Genomic DNA, 21,999 nt, shown 5'->3' on the forward strand with positions numbered 1-21,999 from the left:
TTAAATTTTAATGAAAATACATATCTCTCCTTAGATACCAAACAGAGTTGAGGGGGAATCTGGTTTGAAATCTTTAGTGATTTTTGACTGCAGGAAAATGCTGGCTCATTTGTCCTGAACTTAACCTCAACTCCTATAAAACTTGAAAGCAGATAAAGCCATGTGGTGATATTTAATTTACTTTTGAGTGGGATTTTTCTTTTTAAATTTGACTCAGAAATTATCATGCTTTTCTTATGTGATTTCTCAGCTGGTAGCACAGGAGAATGACATGACAAAGTGGAGGTTTACCTTTGCAGATATGAAACAAACTACCAAATAAAAGAAAGTCCAAAGGAAAAACCACCCAGTTATTACAGATTAATTCCTAGAGGAAAATAATATAAGCCTGTATTCTTCTAATAAACATATTATGGGAGGAATAGCTCTTTACTGCATAAAAATTCCATTTTCTTTTCTTTTTGCTAACAGGGTGGAGAGGGGGAATAAGTGAAGAACTTTAGTCCCCAGTATAAAATTTGTGCACTTTCAGACACCAGCTGCCCATAGGTAGGAGTCAGCAACACTTCCAGCTGTAGGAGAACGGACCTGCATAATTTGCACCCACATTCAAGGTACACAAGGCAGTGCAGTGTGTGTATAATTTATAGATGGATCAGTTGTGCTTTTGAGGAACAGGAGAATGCCTGGAAATAAACAAATTTAGGTGAGATAAAATCACTCAAGAAGGGCCAGGCTTGGCCTAATTCCTCAGTGCAGTGTAGCAGAGTGCAAGATCAGGGCTAGATCAGCAATCTTTAAATACACTGTGTCCCTCTGATTCTGTTTCCTCTTCCAGAAAGAACAAGGTAAAGGCACAGAAAAATTGAGTATCTGTGTCTTGGTTGCAATACCAACAAAATTTATATTATATTATTTCCCCATCTCAGATTCCACCAAGATTTCTTGGTTTTCCACAGTGATTTGGAGATGAACAATTAAGAATTCAATGTAAACAAGTAAAATTATGAAAGCCTACTTTGTTTATTTTCACATAAACTTATGTATGGAATTGGGGAAAGGAATAGAAAGTTGAGGAGAATCCACAAAGCTGGGAAAAAAAAAAAAACCCTTTCATGTGCAAGCAAGGGGAAACAGGTTTGCCAGCTGCCCATGGCAAAGGATCTGCTTATCTGCAGCAATTTCAAAACTGGCTTTTTTAAATTTCCTTGGTGGTTTGGGTTTTTATTTTTTGGGAAGCAGTGAAGAGCTCTCTAGAATTAATGAGCCATGTTTCTTGTGTTTGCCTCCTAAGTGACTCCAGTGTAGGCAAGGCACTGTGCTTGCAGCATGCCTGAGACTATGCAGACCTCTACACCACAGACCCACCACATTTTCCTTTGGGAAAAAAAATGAAATATTCCTTGAAGTCTGAGTTATGGTGGAGCAAAATGTCTTTCCTAACAGCTGCAGCTGGGCTAATGAACACTGGCTGCACTCTCAGCCCTGGCTAGTGACAGGGAGCTAAGGGAGAAGTCAGTGCCTCGGGCCAGAAACCAAACCCATCCATACAAATGAGAAAACTTGAGTGCAAAGCCCCCACTCCTCCTCCTCCTCACCTTCCTCCTACAAGTGTCTGCTCACATTTAACCCCTGGATCTTAGGGAAGAGAATTGAAGGGATTTAGTCTGTGCCTCAGCAGGGAAGCAGTCTCAAGCTTGGACATTGTTCCCTTTTTTTGCTTATCTTTTGATATGAGCTCACCTGCTCATCTCCTGTCACCCTGGGTAAAATGAGGTTGCCAGAGGCAAGCCTTCAGCTTTCCAAACAGAACTGCCCCTTGTGTCATATTAGGATGTGGCATCCAACTCCTGCTGTGGATTCTGCTCTTTTTCTCCCACATTCTAAATGTCTGAAATTCAACTCCATGATCTGCAGGGGCCAGAAGCACTCAGTGCAGACACCACAGCAGCTGTCCCTGCTCTGCCCCAGCACAGCTCCAGCCCTGGTGTCACAGTGTCCTGCTCTGCCTTGTCAAAGGGTTTGGGCTTAGGTACCCCACGCATGTGATGGGAGAAATGTTTCAAGTCAAGAAAACAGCTATGGCCTTACATTGCAGTTCTCCCCTATTATTCCACTCCTTCCTGGAAAGAAAAGTCTTGAACTTGGTCCCTGACAGTCCAGCTCCCTGAGCCGCTTCTGGGCTGCTTTTTAGAGAAGTCAAAGCTCTTTAAGGATCATAGAAAAAGTTTTGAACCAAGCTCTGGCTCGGTGCTCAGCAAGGACAAGTAAAACCAAGCAGTCCCTTCCCTGCTGCAGATGGATGCAGCTGCCCAAGGAGCAAAGAGATGAGGAAATCCAAGCACCAAAGCACCACACCATGCTTGTGGTCATCCCACAGGTCCAGCAAATATGATTTCTCTGGAGATAAGTGGGCCCACAAGACCCTCATGAGGTTCAACAGATCCAAGTGTCACCCTGAGTTTGGATATTTCCATGTGAGAGTACAGACTGAGACTCGTTGAGAGGAGCCCTGCAAAGAAGAACGTGAGGGTTTTGGTGGATGGAAAACTAGAGAGGAGCCAAAAATGTGCAGCTCAGAAAGGAAACCACATCCTGGGCTGCATCCAAAGCTCCATAAGCAGCAGGTGAAGGGTTTGTGTTCCTCTGCCCTGCCCTTGTCAGACCCCACCTGCAGTGCTGCATCCAGCTCTGGCATCCCCAGCAGAGGAGATTGTGGGATAGTGTGGACCTCTCAGAGCAGGCCCAGAGGATCAAAAGTGATCAGAGGGCTGGAGCATCTCTCGTCTGAGGACAGGCTGAGAGAGCTGGGGTTGTTCAGCCTTGAGAAGAAAAGGTTCCAGGGTGATATTGCAGCACCTTTCAGTACCAAAGGGTAGCTTATAAAAAAGAGCAACAGAGATGTTTGACAAGGGGAGGTAGTGATAGGAAAAGGGGAAATGGCTTTATAATGAAAAGGAGATTTATTTCAGATTTTAGGATGATATTTTTTTTTTTTACTGTGAGGGTGGTGAGGCCCTGGTGCAGGTTGCCCAGAGAAGCTGTGGCTGCCCCATCCCTGGAAGTGCTCAAGGTCTGGTTGGATGGGACTTTGAACAACCTGGGACAGTGGAAGTTGTCCCTGCCCATGGAAGGGGAGTTGGAACTAAAATATCTCTAACGTTCCTTCCAACCCAAACCATTCTATGGTTCTGTGCTGACAAAGCTGGAGATGAGTTCACTCAAGTCTGCCTCACCACCTTCCTACTCAGCCTCTCACTTTCTCAGTAAATCCACAAAGCCATTAGCAGTTGCTATGAACTTGGACTCTGTCAAAAAGCTGTGTTACACTTTTTAGAAAAGCTGATTCACAAAATTCCCATCCAGAAGCCTGCAAAGGATCCCAGACATGAATTTCATTCGTGCTCAGGCTGGTAAAAGGTGAGGGCTTCAAAGTCTCAAACCTAATGTAATATTTATTGTATCAGAATTTTTAACCAGGACAAACATCAATATCAAAATGTTCACTTGTCAAAGAAGCAGGAGGTAATGGAGGCACCCTGGAAAGGTTTCCCCAGCAGGAGCTGTTTGTGAGTATGCACCACACTGAAGGGAAAAGCCTGGATTGGTCTTGCTGGTTTTCCTCTTTAAACACAACCAACATGGAAGAACTTGAACAAAAGTATCTATTTTTTCATCAGAGCTGACAAAATATGAAAAGCTGAGTCCACATGGCATGTATGAGCCTATAGATGTGCTTCCGGCAAAGTGGTGTTGCAGGAATACTTCAATACAGCAGTGAATTTCAATTTTACATAATTATTTTCAGGGTAGGTCTAGAACTGTTGCAATTTTACAGATAGATCTACAGATATGTGTAGGAATAATGTGTATATACATTATATACACATTACAGTTCAAGGTAGCAAATGAAACCACAGTGAAACACTGCTAGATTTTTTTTTTCCTTCATAATGTAATTATTCCCATCCTTGGATGTATTCCAGGCCAGCCTGGATGGGGCTTTGAACAGCCTGGTCTAGTGGGAGATGTCCCTGCCCATGTCAGGAGGGCTGGAACTAACTGATCTTTAAGGTCCCTTCCAACCCAATCCATTCTCCGATTACATGATTTGGGTGGTTTTTTTTGTTTTTTTTTTTTTGTATACTGTGACAAAAAAAATACTCTATAGTCATTCAGTTTCTATTGCATTATGAAAAAAAAATTTATTCTTTACTTAATTTTTTAATGCTCCCAATAGCCTCCAGTGAAAAATGATAAAAAGGTAAGTTCTGAGCTGTGGGAAACCCAAATAAGTTTTAATTGGCTGGTTTTGTTTTAGAGTGCTTGGAGGTGCCATTTATTTTACATTACTGTCTTCATCCTGATTTATACATAGAGAATGCATGATATAAAAACTCTTTAGGTTTGGAATATTTATCCAGAAGAAGATAAATCCTCACTATCACTCTTTAAAATGATTTTATGGGCTTAAGCAAATGAGACTGTATATTGTGTTGCCAAAAATCTTGATTCCACCACATTAAGTAAATGCATTGTATACTTCACAAATGTCCACAAAATAGTATTTTAAAAGCTATAATAATCTGACTATGGAGCAGTTGCTCATCGTGTGATTTATGCCTAATAACAGTAACAAGGCTGTGCAAGGCCATTCATTAGAGGATAACACAGAACTGGAAACAGTCATTAAGCCTCTTAAGCTATTGTTCTTTCATCCTTTCCTGTAGTAGAACAATGAGCAAATTATCTGATCAAAACTCTCTGGTTAGAAGTAATCTGTTACAATCTAATTCACTGTTTAAAAAGTCAACACACAGGAAATCAGAGATACAGCAGTTACCTGTATCACATCAGCAGAACACAGATATGTCACTCTGATCTGCTGGTATGAGACACATCCCTGCCACATCTCACAGCATCATTCAGCCTTAGAATGGATTGGTTTGGAAGGGACCTTAGAGGTTATCTTGTTTCAGCCTTCCTGCCATGGGCAGGGTCATAATCCACTACACCAGGTTGCTCAAAGCCCCATCCAATTTGACCTTGAGCAGTTTCAGGGATGGGGCAGCCACAACTTCTCACAATCTCAGTCTGTCTCTTACAATCCCAATTCATTCTGTGGAATCATGTTCAAGCAATGCCTTTACACTGATAGAGAAATGAAACAAAGAAGAATTAAGTCAAAACACGAAACCTGAGGAAAACAAACTCTACAGATTTGTCTATCCTTTCTGACACTATGCTCTTTGCACAATATTTGACAAAATTAAGATTTCTTGGTCATTTCAGAAAAAAAGACCTTGCTGGAGTTAAGGGAAGCTGAACAAATATGAATGCTGCATTTTACTTCAAAACCAAAGGAGCTCTCTCCCTCCCTCCCTCCCTCCCTCCCTCCCAGCCCTCTCTATCTCACGTTCTGACAAGATTGGGCTCTGAGTAAATTGCCAGAAAGACCTTTGCTTCCCTTCACCTGCTCTAAATATTAGAGGATATTGACCTCCAGCCCTGTTTTACTTAAAGTAGTTCTGAATTATTTTCTTGTCATTATGAATCAGATAACACAAAGCACACCTAGACCCCATGGCAGCTGGTTTATAGTGCTGCACAGTCAAACCAGATGAAGCTGTAAAGGAAAATCCAGTGCAGCCTTAGCCAGCACTGACTCCTGCGTGCCTCCTTCAAACCACTTTATGAATTATGCTCATGCACAGAGGCCATGGATGAGTCCATCTGCCATAAATGCTTTACAAATCATCAGACAGGAAAAATGTTAATGCTTTTAGCTGCTTTTAGACTAAAGAGGAAAAACAACCAAGGAAAACACAATTTGCACTTTCCTCATTACAGATGGAGACTAGAGATCAAGGCTAATCCAAATTCTTAACCTCTTCCCAAAAAATTTGTTATTTTTTGACTAGACCTCCAGTGTCTTACCAAGGGAAGAGGCCTGTGTCACAGTTTTGTTCTAAACCCCAATCTCCAGCCTTTCATCCCAGGACCAAAAAAAGCCTTTAAATTAAATTATCCCCTCTACTTCTCCCATCCAGTGAGCAAACTGTATGAGACAACCCAGCAGAGGAAGCTGCCCTGACTTCCCACAGGTATTCCCGTGCCCATTACCTGATCAGAGGCTGGTGCAGAGCCACCAGGGAGGCGTGCACCGTGACGGAGACCACGGACAGGTGGAAGTAGTCGAACATGACGGGAACGTGGTGGTGCAGCCCCCGGCGGGGGTGGAAGTGCAGGCACAGAGTGCGGCTGCTGATCATGGGGATGGCTGGCACATCCCTCAGCCTGCAAGGGAAAGGGGTTGGCAGGGGTCAGTGAAAGGCTGAGCTGGTACAGTGCTAGAGGCAACAGACAGAGATGGCTTGAGGAGAAATTTTATCACTCCCCAGCTTCGTAAGTGTTAACGTAACTGAAGAGCATCTTGTGCTGTGCTCGTGCCAAACTTAAATATTAATACTAATGTAGATGCAATTAATATAAATAGAAATACAAAAAACATAAAGAACATATGCAGTTATATATGAATATACAGTATACAAGAAGAACAGATGTGACACAGTTCAGGTTTTCCCTGGTGAGTGCCCTTGATGTCCAGATATGCACTAGTAGGTACATCAAGATCTAAATAGCAGAAGCAAATGCATTTAGCAAACTGTTCAGTTTATTTGAGTGTTTATAGATGGTACACCACACTGCTTGTGTGTGGCATTCGCATTCTCTGAAAAAATCCCTCTGCCCAGGATTTTTCTCCTGGGAAGCTGAGAAGCCTCAGAGAAAAGGAAAATAATTCTTATCTCATTTGCTTCTCCTCTGTTTTGATGATGTGGAATGTGTTTGGAGATTGTTTACCCACAGGTGATTGTTTCATTGGATTCTGGTGGGAGTTGTTTTGACTCTTTGGCCAATCAGGACTGTGGAAAGAGTCACGAGTTTTTCATTATCTTTTTAGCATTTTAGTAAGTATCCTTGCTGTATTATTTAGTATAGTATAGTATTCTTTAATATAATATAGTATCATAAAGTAATAAATTAGCCTTCTGAGAACATGGAGTCAGGTTCATCATTCCAGCCTTCATCAGGACATTTCCCAGCAAATACAATACTTGTGTTCTTCTGTGTAAGAACAATCAACTCAGGCAATCTGTGAGAGTTAGAAGCAGTCCTGTGTCAGACAGCTGAAAATATTCAGAGTACCTTTCCAGATTGTCAATCTAAAGAAATAACTTTTTGGAAGAGGCCAAAATTCAAAAGAGAAATTGACGTAACTGCAGAGAAACAGAACAAATTGGATTAGCTTCTCTGGGTTTTGGGTTGGTTTCTTTCTTCGGGTTTTTTAAGTAAATAAAAGTCAATACTTTAATTAAAAGTTTGTTTATAACTATTCCAGAATAACTATCCTAGCGTGCAGTCAACCTCATGACATCTGAGTCATCTACAGGACAAGAGACTGAGCTGTAAACGTGGAGCATGCCAAAACAGATCCTCCCAATGCAAGTGAAACTGCTAAAGAGGAATTATTTTAAGGCATTAAAAACACTTCTGAAGATAATTGTTTCCTAGAGCTCAGAAAACCTAGGAATAGATGGTTGAGTGGTGCATGGTTAGTTCCAAGAAACGTTTCAATGATATTTGCAGTATATAATTTTCTAAAAAATCATGACTTTTGTTTCTAGTAAATCACACTAATCTTTCACGTGATAACAGAAATTAGGTGTAGGGTCTAGAGCACAATTCCATAACCTAAATTTCAGTTTCAGTTCTTTTTATTTTATATTAAGTTTCAGTTCTTTTTATTTTTGGCTGTAACTTAATGTTTGCTTTTTTCTCTCTTTAAGACTCATAAGCACTGATAGTTAAGTCCCCCCTGCCTGAGAGAACAAATTTTCTCTTTTTGCATCTTGAAGGTAACAGAAATATGTGCTTGAAATTTGTTTGTGTACTCTGTGGGTTTGAACAAAATCTCACAGGGACAGTCTCAGCATGAAACACAGCTCAGATGATTTCTCTGCATCCCCTCCCACTCCCCATAAATGCTACTCAAGTCAATGGAACCTTTTCCCAGATTCAGGGAGGCTCAAAAACATCTGGGATCACACTTCCTGCTGTGTCTCAGGAAGGCATGCTACTCCTACTTCACCTAAGATTACAGAATCAAATTCAGTTAGAGGAAATAAAATTCAATAGGAAAACTACTTCCTCCTAAAATGTAGAGGCTATTTAATAAATAGAAGAAAAGTGCTTAGCATGTTCATAACTCCTGTCTTAAGCCAGAAAATAATTCATTGCCTCCTGAGATAAATGCATTCCTGAGTCACAGACCCTGACCATATGGAGGTCAATGATGATATTCCCCTTAACAGCAACACAGATAGACCAACACTTAAAACCTTTGAGAAACTTACACTTCAAGGAGAAAAAACTGTTCTCCCTTTAAGCAGGAATATGAGATCCACACTTCAAATACAGAGGGGAGAAACAGGAAAGCTTCCACACTAAGGCAAATGGGAGCCTTATCAAAGCTCTCCTTTTTTAAAAAGGACTCATTTCATCAAAGTAATTTTCTGGTTGAACAGACCCCCACATTACCAACTGAGCTTTAAACCAGCACTTACTGTTGGTCACTATCAGTAAAGTGCAGGTCCAGCTTGAGCTGAAAATCTGCCTCATTCAATGCATCTTCCACCTGCAAAAGAGAGAGACAAGGTTACCTTTGTAAGCTGGCACCTACAACACACAAGGCAAAGGTGGGTGGGTTTGTCTGATAAGAGTAAAGGCAAAACCACACAGCAACAGCAGCATGACAGCACAGAGACAGAGAGAAGCAAATGTGACAGTGAGTCGAGGTAATTGCTGAAGGAGTCAGAGGAAACCAGAGCAGTCAGAGGCGTTTTCTGCCACCAGGTGCCATGGCATGTCAAAAAAATCACTCCAGACAAGAGGAACCAGAGAGCATCAAGCTCTGCATTTATTGGATCCTTGCTCTTGCACACCAAGATCAAGAAAAGCATTTCTGAGGCTGCTTTCCCTCACTGAGTGAGCCTTTATTTGGTTCATCCTATCAGCTGCAAAAAAAGAAAGGACCAGGTTTTCCTGGATGAGAAACAGCCACAAATCTGTGTGATCACCTACCTGTAACTAATAAAAATTTCAAATTTTACAGCTTAAAACATTCACAAGTGACTCAAATAATTCTGGAAATTTCTGATCACTCATCATTGATCTTTGAGTTTATGTCTCAGCAAACGAAGGCTTTCCTGGGCCACAGTCACTCTTTCAGGCCCTTAGCAGATTAATGGAGGTATTTTGCCATTGATTCTCATGTAGACCACTTTCTTTCCAAAACTCAAAGGCCTTGGTTGTTTTATAAACTAAAACAGAGGTTTAACTTGTACATAGCTGAGGGTGTCTGCAAGTGGAAGGATTCTGCTCACCAAAACTACTGAAGAAATCGTGTGGTTCACTGGCAGCTCCATTCTAACTCATCTAACAGGTCCCACCAGTAAAATTACCCATCTTTTATTGTCAATAAAATATTTTTATTGGATTTTTGGAGACTGTGCTAGAGCTAGTAGTTCATTACCTTCACTGGGAAGGAAATAAATTGGATAGCACATCTCAGCTTGGCACAGTTAAAACAACTGCAATCAATGGAAATAAATAAATTAGAACAGAAGAGGATTAAGCTGTCCAGCACTTTTTTAATCACTCCTTTGAAATGTCAATTCTTCCCCAAGAAAAATATGTTTAGTAGAATGAAAAAATTAATTTTTAACAACTTAAATAGACATATGAACAAAAAAAAAATTACACATTTTATAACCAAAATAGTTGTTTTCTGTGAATGTAAACATCCTTTATAGCTGACAGAACACAGCAGGAGGTGCACAGAAATAAATGTGGATAATTGAAGTTATTCACTGGGGTGTGATACTGGGGTGTGATAAATACAACACTTTTTTGCCACAAAAAGGTGAGATATATGTGTTCTATCTTATGTCAGTGGAAAGCAGCAAGTAGAGGCAGAGTGTGACCTGCTCCATCCTGAGGTACCCACTGGAGAATGACAATTACTTTCTATTAGTGCCTGTCTCTTTCCCATTGACAATAGGTAGAGCTTAGAGAAATATCTTGGTCTAGATACATTTGCATTTTAGATGGCTCAAAACAGGCAAGATGAACTCTGCTTTCCAAAAGTGATCATCATCTTCTTAACAACAGAGCAGAGACCACAGTAAAAATGCACTGAAGGCAACATCAGAGGCATCTACCCTGCTCTGACAGATAGGATTCATAAAATAAATAACATAAACCATGATCAGGCAGGTTTCCCAAAGGTGAAACTGCATTCACAATGTACAATCTTTTCCTGTTTGGTAAGAAAATTGAGATTCAAGGATTGGTTGTGCTTTGAAGAAATTCTGAAAGATGTTAAATTTAATTTCTTCTGAAGTACTATGGTATTTCTTCTAGCATGGCCACAGGCATAGAGATGTGAAAGGAAAATTCCCACTTCTATATACTGAAAATGTGCTTTCTCTTTTGTGATTGCCTCAAAATACCTGGAAGTATGCCTTTCATTAAAAAAACAAAAACAGAAACAAACCACAAAAACCCCACAAAAAACCCACAAAAAACCACAACCTTTTTCCTTTTTAATGAGTTGCTATCACTAAAAATCACAGTTGCAGTGGCAAAACAAGTAATCATTACTGAAGCTAAACTATGAATTCCAACTAGGAATTTAGTACAGTGCTTCAGACAAAGCAAACCTCCTCCTCCTCCAAATAAAGGGGATGAAATTTTGGGTCTGTTCCCTGCCCTGCTGAGCACCTGCAACAGCCCCTGAGATCTGCTCCAAACAAGTTCAGTATCTGGTGACACTTGCCCCAAACACCTTGAGGCAGTGAGCAGATGCCTGAGAGACCAAGAGACGCTCTTCACTGCATGGGGTCATGCAGTAAACTGCATAAATTAGATATTTTTAATCCCAAAACTGTATTGAAATCAGACTGATCAGAATAGGGCAAAACCCCTCTCTCAGGTTGGAAACAGGGGTATTCTATTCCTTTGTGTTAGAAGTGAGGCAGTTATCTTCTGTTAATTGGGCAGTTTTTCTTTATCCCTTCCACAACCAATCCTCCCTCCAGGACATCTCTTCTGTTAATGGGCCAGCGAGTGCCACAGCATGGCTGATAAAATTCCATCATCCCTTTGGAAGATGCTCTGCCCAGGGGGAGGAGCCAAGCATTCCTGCCTGGATATAATCTGGGGTTTGGAACACCACAGCAGCCTTCTCTACCAGATTCCCAGAGAAGCAGTTTTCTTCTCCATTGGAGTCCATTGGAGGAAGATCAGACCCATCTACAGCACTTCTGGACCTTCAGAGGAAAACTCCACCCTTCTCCAGGATCACTGCTCCAACAGAACCACAGCTGGCACTGCATGAGGGCTGAGCCACCATCTAATGGGACTGCTGCCACCACCCTGACACACAGGGTGTCAAGTCATATTCTGACTGTCAACAGATTTTTTTGTTTGTACTATTACATTTGTATTTTTTTTTAAGTTTTCCTAGTAAAGAACTGTTTTTCTTATTCCCATATCTTTGCGTGAGAGCCTTTTAATTCCAAAATCATGATAATTCAGAGTGAGGGTGTTTACATTTTCCATACACCTGTCTTTTCAAACCAAGACCACCCCACATAAAACCGATCAAAGTTCCCACTACAGAGGTAATGGTTTCCTTTTTCCCTCCCAAATATTTAACCATTTAGCCAGAGTGTCAAAGTCAATGATCTGCATGTCCCAGATCACTTAAATTTCTCTGGAAAATACAAAATCTAATTTACTGTCTTATTCCAGCTTGCCTCACTCTTTTCTCGCCCTGCTTCCAAATTTTCCCTCAACAGGGCCAGCAAGAAAGAAACCAGACCAGTTATCTATTCTACTGCAGGATGAGAGGCAAAGCTTCTTCTCTAATAAAAAAAAAAAAAAGCAAAAGCCTATGAAAATAAATTTGAGTTCTTTGTAGCAATAAATTCTGCTCCAGCCCTGCAATATTGTTTCCTTTGAATTCAAAAAAGGCTGTATACTGGGACAATATAGAAAAAGACATCAAATAAACTAAAGAGTTTAAAGAACCATTTATATGGTGGAATTCATGTTCAGTGCCACTTCTAGGCAAATAATAGGGCTTCCTTCTGTTTAATACCAGGCAAAAAAGAAAAAAAAAAGTATTTACATATTTAAGTGTATCTAGGGTTATGCTAGAGGAGGAGGGGAAGAATTAAAAAAAAAAAAGGCAAATAATCTAATTTGGACATACATGTTGGATTTGTTGTTTGGTCATTTTTGTTTGCTTGGGTTTTTTTTTGTCTGAGTTTCTGTCAGCAAAACATCTCATCAGCAAAACTACCTGAGCACCAGGAAGAACAATGCTCCCCAAATATAATATTGGATAATTCCAGCTCTGACAGCACAAACTGCATGGAGTATATGAACTCAATTCTTGCATTACCCAGACTCTTTTGTCTATTTATCATAACTTCCATCCACAGACAAAAACAGTGAACAGAACCTTCACCCTGAACCAAGAAAAATCACCATAGCACACAAGAGGCACAAAAAAAGGAATCACATCTGTTGTGTGCTAAATAAATTAAGAGTTATGAACACAGATGATATTTAAAACACTTGAAAAATCTCTAGCTGACTTGCCAACACCACATTGCAAGGATTTCATCCAACACAGGAGATTATGTGACAAAGATACAAAACTGTCTCTGAATAGTTGTGGATGTAGTAGTGGCATACTTCAGTCTCTCCCACATTTATATCAAATTTGCAAAGCTGTGGAGGACAAGACAGCAAAGCAGAAAAAAGAAGCCTCAATGCACAAAAAATTTTTAGAGATTTTTTTTTTCTATTTGATTCTTTAGAGTGCCTTTAGCAACTCATCTGGAACAACAGACCTGTTTATCCTCTTATTCTACAGTGATGAAAACCCAAAGTTACTTTGCCACACAGAAAAATTGAGTTTATCTGTGCAAATCCACTCTGTAAGTACAGAATTGGGCAGCTGACCTCTTTCCAGGGAATCTCCTGTGAAAAGCCATGTGGTGCTGCATGCAGCACATCAAGAGTCACAATGACATTTAGCTGTGAGGCTTCTTGTGGGTTATTTTTTATTTTCCATTTCATGAGGTGCACAACTTTTCTGAATAACAATGCAAAAATTATCAGGGGAGTGATATTTAGTCAGATGTACCCCACAGAGGAAGGATAAAATTAATATTGGATAAAGCATGCTGGGACATTTTCCTAGCAAATATTGATAAGACTTGCATTTAGTAATTTTTCACATAAGCACAAACCAACAATTCTAGGAAGGAATAAACTGATGACGCTAAAATTGACATCATTAAAAAAAGAAATCAAACCAAACCAAAACAGCAAGAGGAAAGTGGGAGAGAAAAGGAAGCATGTTAACCTTAAATTGGGTTCTCAAGCTGTTTTAATTTAGATCTCTGTATAACACACACACACACACACACACACACACACACACACACACACACACACACATGTATATATATATGCTTTGAAATAGGACAAAAAAGAGATTTTAAATCTCATTATGATCAAATAGGAAATTATACAAAGGACAGGTGAGTGTCTCTGGCCCTGAGTTCAACACACAGCACATGATTCACACTGTCTGTGTAACTCATAGTGCCTCCTTTTGATGACAAGCTGACTTGGCAAAGATGCTGGTGTCCTGTCTCTTGCCAGCACCGAGGGCAAGTACCAATGCCATAAATTTTGTACCAATCCTTAGGCTGGCAAAGCACAGTGATGGCACATGGGACATGCCTGAATGCCATTCTACTGTGACACTCTCTCCCCTTCCTGTTCAAGATTTCAGCAAAACAGTGCTGTCCATGAACAAAGATTGCTCCACCCTTGTAGCTCCTGGGAACAGGAATTTCTGCTGGAAGCCTTTGGTTTCACACCAGTAGGATTAAACCAAAGGTGCTCTACAAGCTGGATGTCCCAGATTGTGTTTTTATCTTGTGTGAGTGCTCCTGTTGGCTGAAGGAGTGGATGGAAAAAGGGGAGAAGGATCTCAGGGTGGACAGCTGTTGCTGAGGTACCTCAGAAAGCAAAAGGGTTGTACATGGACTCCAAGGAAGGGAAAGCTCCAGCAGCTCTCCCAAGGGCTCCTGCAGGCAGGAGCACCAAGGAAAAAGGCCAGGAGACCTCTGAAGGATGGAAAAGGGCTGAGGAGCTGTAGAAAATTTCAGTCACAAGAGAGAGGAGGAGAAGAGAGTGATAATAATGGAGTAATAATAATAGTAGCTGGTCCTGGAAAGAAGCAGCAGTCTCCCACTTTTCTCAGGTGGGGCTGATGAGCACAGCTGTGCTAAGTGAGTGATCCAGTGTACAAATGACAAATTATGGTTGAGACACTTGAGTTTCTGATATTCAGATTTACCAGAGTATGTCAGCATCTTATTCCACTGGAAATCCAAGGTGTAGCCTGCTCCTCACAAACAGGCACAATGCAGAGGGTCTCTCTGACCTCATGTAGAGTTTTACAGTGTCAGCATGTACAAACAAATAAATCACAGGTATTTATGGGTACAGGACCATCAGTCTCCTCCCAGTTCAGCTGCTGGTGCATTGGTCAGATAAACTGTGCCTTTCACTCCAGCAGCTGTATTCATGAGACCTCTGGCAGCACATGGACTTCTTTTGAAATGGAGATACCTGTGCAATGCACACCTGAAGTCAAGTGAGAGAAATCCCAGCCCTGCTGATTTTGATGTGCATCCCAAAATAACTCACCCTTTCACCATCCAGAAGCAGGTGCACTCTGAAGTTCATGGTCTCATTAAGGATGATCTCTTCATTTCTGTACAAAATCTGAAATATTCTGCTGTAAACATTGTTTTCGTGAACGCAGGTCGAGCAAAGGCTGGAATCACCTGCACAAAACACAGACAAACTCATAGTGTGATTTCAGCAGGGAAATTATTTTGCATCCTATGACTTCAGGGTTACCTAAGTAGTACTTGTAATTAAACACTTGCATTCTCAATAATTAATGGTAGTAGAGCAGGCTGTTATTGTGGGTTGCAGGTTCACAGACATGATATTTAAAGAAAACAAACGTTAAACGGTAGGCAGGCTGGATTTCAAAGTGAGAATAGTTGATCCTGTGACAGCACTTATCCTATTAAATTTATTTCTAATAAAACATCAAATCCTCAATTTGGTGCACCCAGCATGACAACTGTGGGAGTTCACCTGTGAAACTTCATCTTTTATCTGCAATGGCCATCTTTCAGAAGAGGGATTTTTCTTTTTTCTACCAGAGATGTCTGGTGCTCCCAGAAGTTACTACATGGGAGGGGGGAAAATAGCCAATAGCAGATCTTGCATATAGAAACTGGAAGTGTAGAGGCATCTTAAAATACAGAAACATATAAATATAGTCTTTTTTTCAAGATGCCCATGTAATCCTTCAGGTCTTTGGCATGTATCAGAGATGCCAATTTAGTAAAAATAATTGAATAAATCAAAGCTCTAAGGTCCTCCACATCAAATTCAGCCAGTAGCATCACCTGTGTGCTGATGTATCAAATGATCACAAATAAACATCACATAAAGTGAGGTGGGATTTATCCTTTCTAACTCAGGTGCCTCCAGTGTGTGTATTTTGTTTTGGTTACAATGGAGCCTATAGAATTTAGGATATAATTAAAAAAAAAAAGAATGCTTTATACTGAGGAAAATTTTTGCTTCAAGTCAACTGCTTTTTGAGCAATTCCCTTTTCAGTAAGAGGAAAAAAACCCTGTGGCTTGCTAAGTTATACAAACTCACACTGGAGGGAACATTCACTGTACTACAGTGAATGCCTTCCAGAGGAGCCTGCAATGACAGTGTGGCTTTTAAATGAGCAACTGGGCACCAGAGTTAGGAACTTTCAGGGTTTGTCTTGGCTGGTAATCAGAATCCCCTGCTAATTCTACTTCTATAGCCCCAGAGCAACAACAGGTTGCAAAATTTACTCAGAGCTGATTTTGTCCCCTTCCAGCACTCAGTCCTGGAGGAATCTGAGCTTTTGAAATGTAGTCCTTTAGCAAATGGTATTTTGGAAGTGCTGAGAAGGGGTGCTTAAAAAAGGTGTACCAGGATTAGTCCTTCAGAGAGAGACAGATGTGTGATCATCATCAAAAAATCAGAAGGCAATCCTTTTTAGAAAGTACCATTTTTTTCAGAAGGTACTTCTTGGAATTTGCCCCTTTGCAGAATTGTCTTGCACCAGAAGCTGTGGTAAGATAAAAGTCCAGGGCCTGCTGTTTTGTCAAGAGTTTCAAATCAGGACAGGTTTATTCTGCTGAGATTTGTATATAATTTGCTATCATAGGTCAGTGAGTCAAGACTGACTGGATTAAATATTTTATGAGGTCAAGTTTGGTTATATAAAAATAAAATAACAGAAAGGACTTAAAAAAACCCAAATAAAACAGGTACTGAAGAAAAGTAGACAGTGAATGGGGCTTTGTCATTATAAAAATTAGTTTAGTGGTGCCAGTCTGCTGGAACTGGAATAGCATGGACACTGAAATATATAAAAAAAAAAAAAAAATCATTTGAGGCAGAATTGACTAAATGACAATAAGACCAATAAAACTTGATCTAAATAATTAGCAGAACCATAGTTCTGTCATCCAGGTTACATTCAAATAATTTTCCTATTACTGATTTCCATCAAGCACACCCAAGTATTTAATCCTTGTCTTCCCACCACCCAATCTGCACATTAGTTATCCATGAATCCAGGCAGCCTAGATAAATACATTTTTATTTTCATGTGCTGCACCAATAAGGCTAAAATGTTTCAGCCTGATTAGCTCTTCAAAAGCATGCAGTCATATTTATTTTAATTTAAACCTCATGATATTACAGACACTGCAAAAATCATATTAGAGGTATAATGCATTCTTACTCCTAGCTGGCAGACAAAGGAAACTTTATGTTCTTTGATTTGGATATTGATATACTGGCACTCTTCTTGGATAGAAAGTTTAATCTCATTTTCTTTTCAAACACACTCCTGAGCAGACCACTCCTCATGTGTAATTGCTTTAGGAGCTGGATTTGCAAGGTGGCATCAGGAATCATTTCTCTTGTTGGAAACATCAAAGTCAATGTCATGCCACAGTGTTTGGGGCTGCCTCAAATAAGAGTATGAGGTTACAGGGCCAAAAATCTCTCAGTTTTAAGCAGGGAGACCTCCTTTGCAGACAGCTGGCAGAGAACTACAGCAGGTAAGTCACTGATCTTCCCTAAACACATCCATCCCTGCCTACTTAAGTGGCCACCGGTGGCTTCTCCCTCTCTTGGAGAACAACCTAAAGTTGCAACAGGGATTTCCTCAGAGGAGAACTTGGCAGTGCTGACAGCAATGCAGGGATCCTCTCAAACAAAAGTGGAATGACAACATCTCACAGATATTTTCCTTCAGGCTGCAGCACCTGCTGGTGTGTTCTGTGCTTCAGGTACAGGCAGGGACCAGGCTACCTCACTCTGCTGGAGCTTCTTGCACTAACTAGAAGCAGTTACTACTCCAAACATATCCTTCATTGGTCTACGAAAACATTATAATCCAGGAACCTTTCCCAAGCTTCCCCTAGTTCCTGTGATTCCTTCTGAAACCCTGTGTGTCTCTAAACCCCAGGTGTGTCTGCTGGCAGGCAGTGGCACTGAGGTTGGCATTTGTCACAGCTGCCACTGTTCAGAGAGAGTGCTGGCAGAAGACACAGCAGGTGTAGCCCCTGTTCAGGAGAGACAGCAGATGCATCCCTGTGCTCACACAAGGGCCTCTGTCCTTTGGCACAAAGCACAGGAGGGTATGAGAGAGAAGATTGAACCATTGAGTTTTCCCACATCTCTTTCTAGTACAGCCTCAGCTGTTCAAAAATTCCAGCAGCCACAGGAAACCCAAAGGAGACAGACACACTGTCTGGAAACTGCTGGGAACTCCCACTCCCAGGGGAGATCTGGAGCTAAAACTCTACTGTCCTGTATTTATTCCACAGTTTCAAAGGCTTCAGCTGTGGTGAATTCAAAAAAGAAAGTTTAATTCTGTGGTAATGAATTTTCGATCAGTAAATTTCCCTTTCAGGAGATTTATTTGAGACATGTGCAGTATTCCTTATGCTAGAAAGACTCCTGATTTCCTTCCTAAGTGTCTATTCAATTTACTGCTTATTATCTTTGGGTTGAACAGTTCTTCAGTTTATCTGGAAAGTGAAAGAGCTTTCAGGGCTGTGAGAGCCGTGGCAAGTATGAAGAGGAGAGCTGTGCTCCACAGGCATTCAGAGAATGAGAAAAGCCTTTTTATGCATCCTCTCTTACTATTCCTTCCATGCCATCCCACCATCACTCCTAGAAATTCCTCCATAGCTATTGGACAATGGCATTTTTAAAAAGGAAGGGGGAAAAGGCTCTTTGCACTTATGGATGATTTCATGCAGAGGGTGCTGGCACAGACCAGTCACTGTAGCATGTCCTGCTTTCCCTCTCTCCCATCTTCCAAATGTCCCCAGATACACTCCAGTCTACCCAACTTTCCCATCTGGGTGTTTCTATAGATGGAGGTTTCTAAATATTATTGCAGCACATCATACAGAAATTACTCATCTCTTCAAAGATTCAGAGAGAGGTTAGTTATATCCTGGAGGCCCTTGAAAAATTTTCTCCACATAATCTTATAAGACAGAAATTGATGGATAGGTGACCTGCTAACAATTTTTTTACGTATTTAAAACTTAATTTAGTGAGAGTAAAAACCATAGAATTCTAACCACTGCCAGGAAAAAGGCACTGAGGTGGGTTGGGGAGGGAAGGGAAGGGAAGGGAAGGGAAGGGAAGGGAAGGGAAGGGAAGGGAAGGGAAGGGAAGGGAAGGGAAGGGAAGGGAAGGGAAGGGAAGGGAAGGGAAGGGAAGGGAAGGGAAGGGAAGGGAAGGGAAGGGAAGGGAAGGGAAGGGAAGGGAAGGGAAGGGAAGGGAAGGGAAGGGAAGGGAAGGGAAGGGAAGGGAAGGGAAGGGAAGGGAAGGGAAGGGAAGGGAAGGGAAGGGAAGGGAAGGGAAGGGAAGGGAAGGGAAGGGAAGGGAAGGGAAGGGAAGGGAAGGGAAGGGAAGGGAAGGGAAGGGAAGGGAAGGGAAGGGAAGGGAAGGGAAGGGAAGGGAAGGGAAGGGAAGGGAAGGGAAGGGAAGGGAAGGGAAGGGAAGGGAAGGGAAGGGAAGGGAAGGGAAGGGAAGGGAAGGGAAGGGAAGGGAAGGGAAGGGAAGGGAAGGGAAGGGAAGGGAAGGGAAGGGAAGGGAAGGGAAGGGAAGGGAAGGGAAGGGAAGGGAAGGGAAGGGAAGGGAAGGGAAGGGAAGGGAAGGGAAGGGAAGGGAAGGGAAGGGAAGGGAAGGGAAGGGAAGGGAAGGGAAGGGAAGGGAAGGGAAGGGAAGGGAAGGGAAGGGAAGGGAAGGGAAGGGAAGGGAAGGGAAGGGAAGGGAAGGGAAGGGAAGGGAAGGGAAGGGAAGGGAAGGGAAGGGAAGGGAAGGGAAGGGAAGGGAAGGGAAGGGAAGGGAAGGGAAGGGAAGGGAAGGGAAGGGAAGGGAAGGGAAGGGAAGGGAAGGGAAGGGAAGGGAAGGGAAGGGAAGGGAAGGGAAGGGAAGGGAAGGGAAGGGAAGGGAAGGGAAGGGAAGGGAGAAGGGAAGGGAAGGGAGAAGGGAAGGGAAGGGAAGGGAAGGGAAGGGAAGGGAAGGGAAGGGAAGGGAAGGGAAGGGAAGGGAAGGGAAGGGAAGGGAAGGGAAGAGACACCACCAGAAACCTTAGCCTTGTACAGAGACATGTGGCAAACCCCATTCAAACCCCCTGATCAAACCCACTTAACCACAGCTTTGTTGTTGGCTGTAGGTATAATTTGATAAAGTAGATAATGAAATCATCTTCTCTTGACTGTTGTGCTATTTGTGTTTTCAAGGAGTGTGATATGCCAGAGCAATTGGCATTTCTCATTGAAAGCACTGAAAGTGTTTTCTGAATGCTGAACTTCTGTTCACTGAAACTGAAGTTCAGAAACACGGGAAGTGTTGCTGGACAGACTGGCAGTGTCCCTCATCTGGTGCAAAGTGTGATAGGGACTCAAATTTTGCCACTTTTCAAATATTGTCATTTGTGTAATTTCCCCAAGAGAACGCTCACACCACCACTCCCATTCATGTGAGGAGAGGGAAACATTTCTAGGGAAAAGTTATGGAAGGTGGTGGTAATATTCTTGAAATTTCTAAGATCCTAATGCACACACCTTCTCCCAAACTCCAATGGTCAATTATCCCAATTGTTCACTCCAGGAAATCCAAACTATACATTTTTCAACTCTGAGCATTTATAGCATTCTTTCTCTGCTTTCATCATGCCTAAATTATTTCCTTTAAAATTCTTTTATTTAATCACTCCTATACTCATTTTTTAACTGTTGTAAAAATAGTTTGAGAAGTTTCATGATTGTTGGAGGTCAATAACTCTCCCATGGAGCAAACAATGACACATGCATATCTCAACCTCTGATTTCAGCCAAGGAGAGACTCTGAAATGGCAAAGTCATGGTGTAGCTTGATGAGATTTGAGATAAATTATTTCTCCAGAGCCACCACGGCCACATGAGCCCTTGCTGTTTGCAGAGAATAGGACTGGCTGGTCCTTGTGCCCTCTGTGTTGTGTTTGCTGTGTCAGTGGCTGGAGTGCTCCAATCTCACCAGCTAGAATCTTTCCATAATTACATTTTTGATTGTGCTTCCTCATGATGTCTCTACCTGCCAAGGAAAACTGGAATCAATGTCAACCAACAACCTTTTAAAGGATGGTAAGCACTCCAGTATGCAAACCCAGATTTGCTCAGAAGTATTAATCTTTGAGAAGTCATGGAGGTCTGTTCATATTTATTTTTTCAAGGCTTCAAAACATAAATTCCTTGTGGCATGGCCCTTATCAAAGAACCAGTGCAGGAGGGAATTCTCCTCTGATAGGAGGGGATGCCTTGAAAGCCATGAGTGAGTTTGTTTTGGAGAGGTTAGAAAAGGAAAGCTAAAATTTCATTACCTCACTTCACATTATTTTCTAGCTCTTCTTCCAACAGGCACTAGAAGCCTGAAAAAACCCTTGGAGTTGGTCCTTTGATTTGTTTTAAAGTTACTATCATACTAAGAATAACTTTTATTAATGTTAGATTTCTCCACACAACCAGGAGTGTGAGATGTAAATGAAACATGAAAAATTTGTTTCTCCAAAGGAAACACATTAAAATCTCCTGCATAGAGATTTATATCCTACACAACTTTTCTATTAAGCCTGTAGGTCTTGGCTACAGAATGCTGAGAATTTCAGGGGAAAACAAACCACTTGTACTCTTCTGTATATTTTTTGTTTATATAGTTTAACTTCTGAATTTAACAAAGGAAGAGCAGAGATGGCATTTATCTGAACTCTGTCCTCTATTCTGCAGCCCATAAAAGTGTTATTAATTAATAATTTTTCAAAGTGAGAAAGGAGGAATTGTGACAATTCAGTCCTTGCACGCTGCTGCTGAAAACATTACATTGCTTCCTATCCCCAATGCAAGGCAGAGAACAAAGAAAGTTTTTTTTTATTATTATTTTAAATATAAAATTACAACTCCAGGCCTTTGAGAAGGACAACTTCAGGTTTAGAGCCAGCTTTCTCTAGAATTAGCTCTCTGCAGTTTCATGAGCACTGTGTCAGAGTTTTAAAATAAATAAGGAGTGCTTAAACAGTCAGGAAAAATCCATATGGAAAACAGATCTAACTTCAGATCTAGCCTCTCTAAAGTCTTTATGACTATAGCATTGGAAATTAGATAATTACTCAAATGCTGGCAACTTCTTGAATGTCTCTTGCTATCTGG

General features: G+C 41.3%; 1 protein-coding gene across 3 annotated transcripts in view; it reads right to left on the reverse strand.

The window, feature by feature from the left end:
* FAM135B (family with sequence similarity 135 member B) overlaps positions 1-21,999 on the reverse strand; it is a 205,910-nt gene that overhangs the window by 65,332 nt on the left and 118,579 nt on the right. For all 3 annotated transcript variants that reach the window (XM_058037054.1, XM_058036972.1, XM_058036880.1), the window contains exons 4-6: positions 14,860-14,999; positions 8,625-8,695; positions 6,124-6,297 (exon numbers count right to left, since the gene is read on the reverse strand). In XM_058037054.1, coding sequence (XP_057893037.1) covers positions 6,124-6,297; positions 8,625-8,695; positions 14,860-14,999 — 385 coding nt within the window. The remainder of the gene's footprint in view (positions 1-6,123; positions 6,298-8,624; positions 8,696-14,859; positions 15,000-21,999) is intronic.

This window comes from Melospiza georgiana, chromosome 1 (assembly GCF_028018845.1).
Source record: "Melospiza georgiana isolate bMelGeo1 chromosome 1, bMelGeo1.pri, whole genome shotgun sequence".
Taxonomy (NCBI): Eukaryota; Metazoa; Chordata; class Aves; order Passeriformes; family Passerellidae; genus Melospiza; species Melospiza georgiana.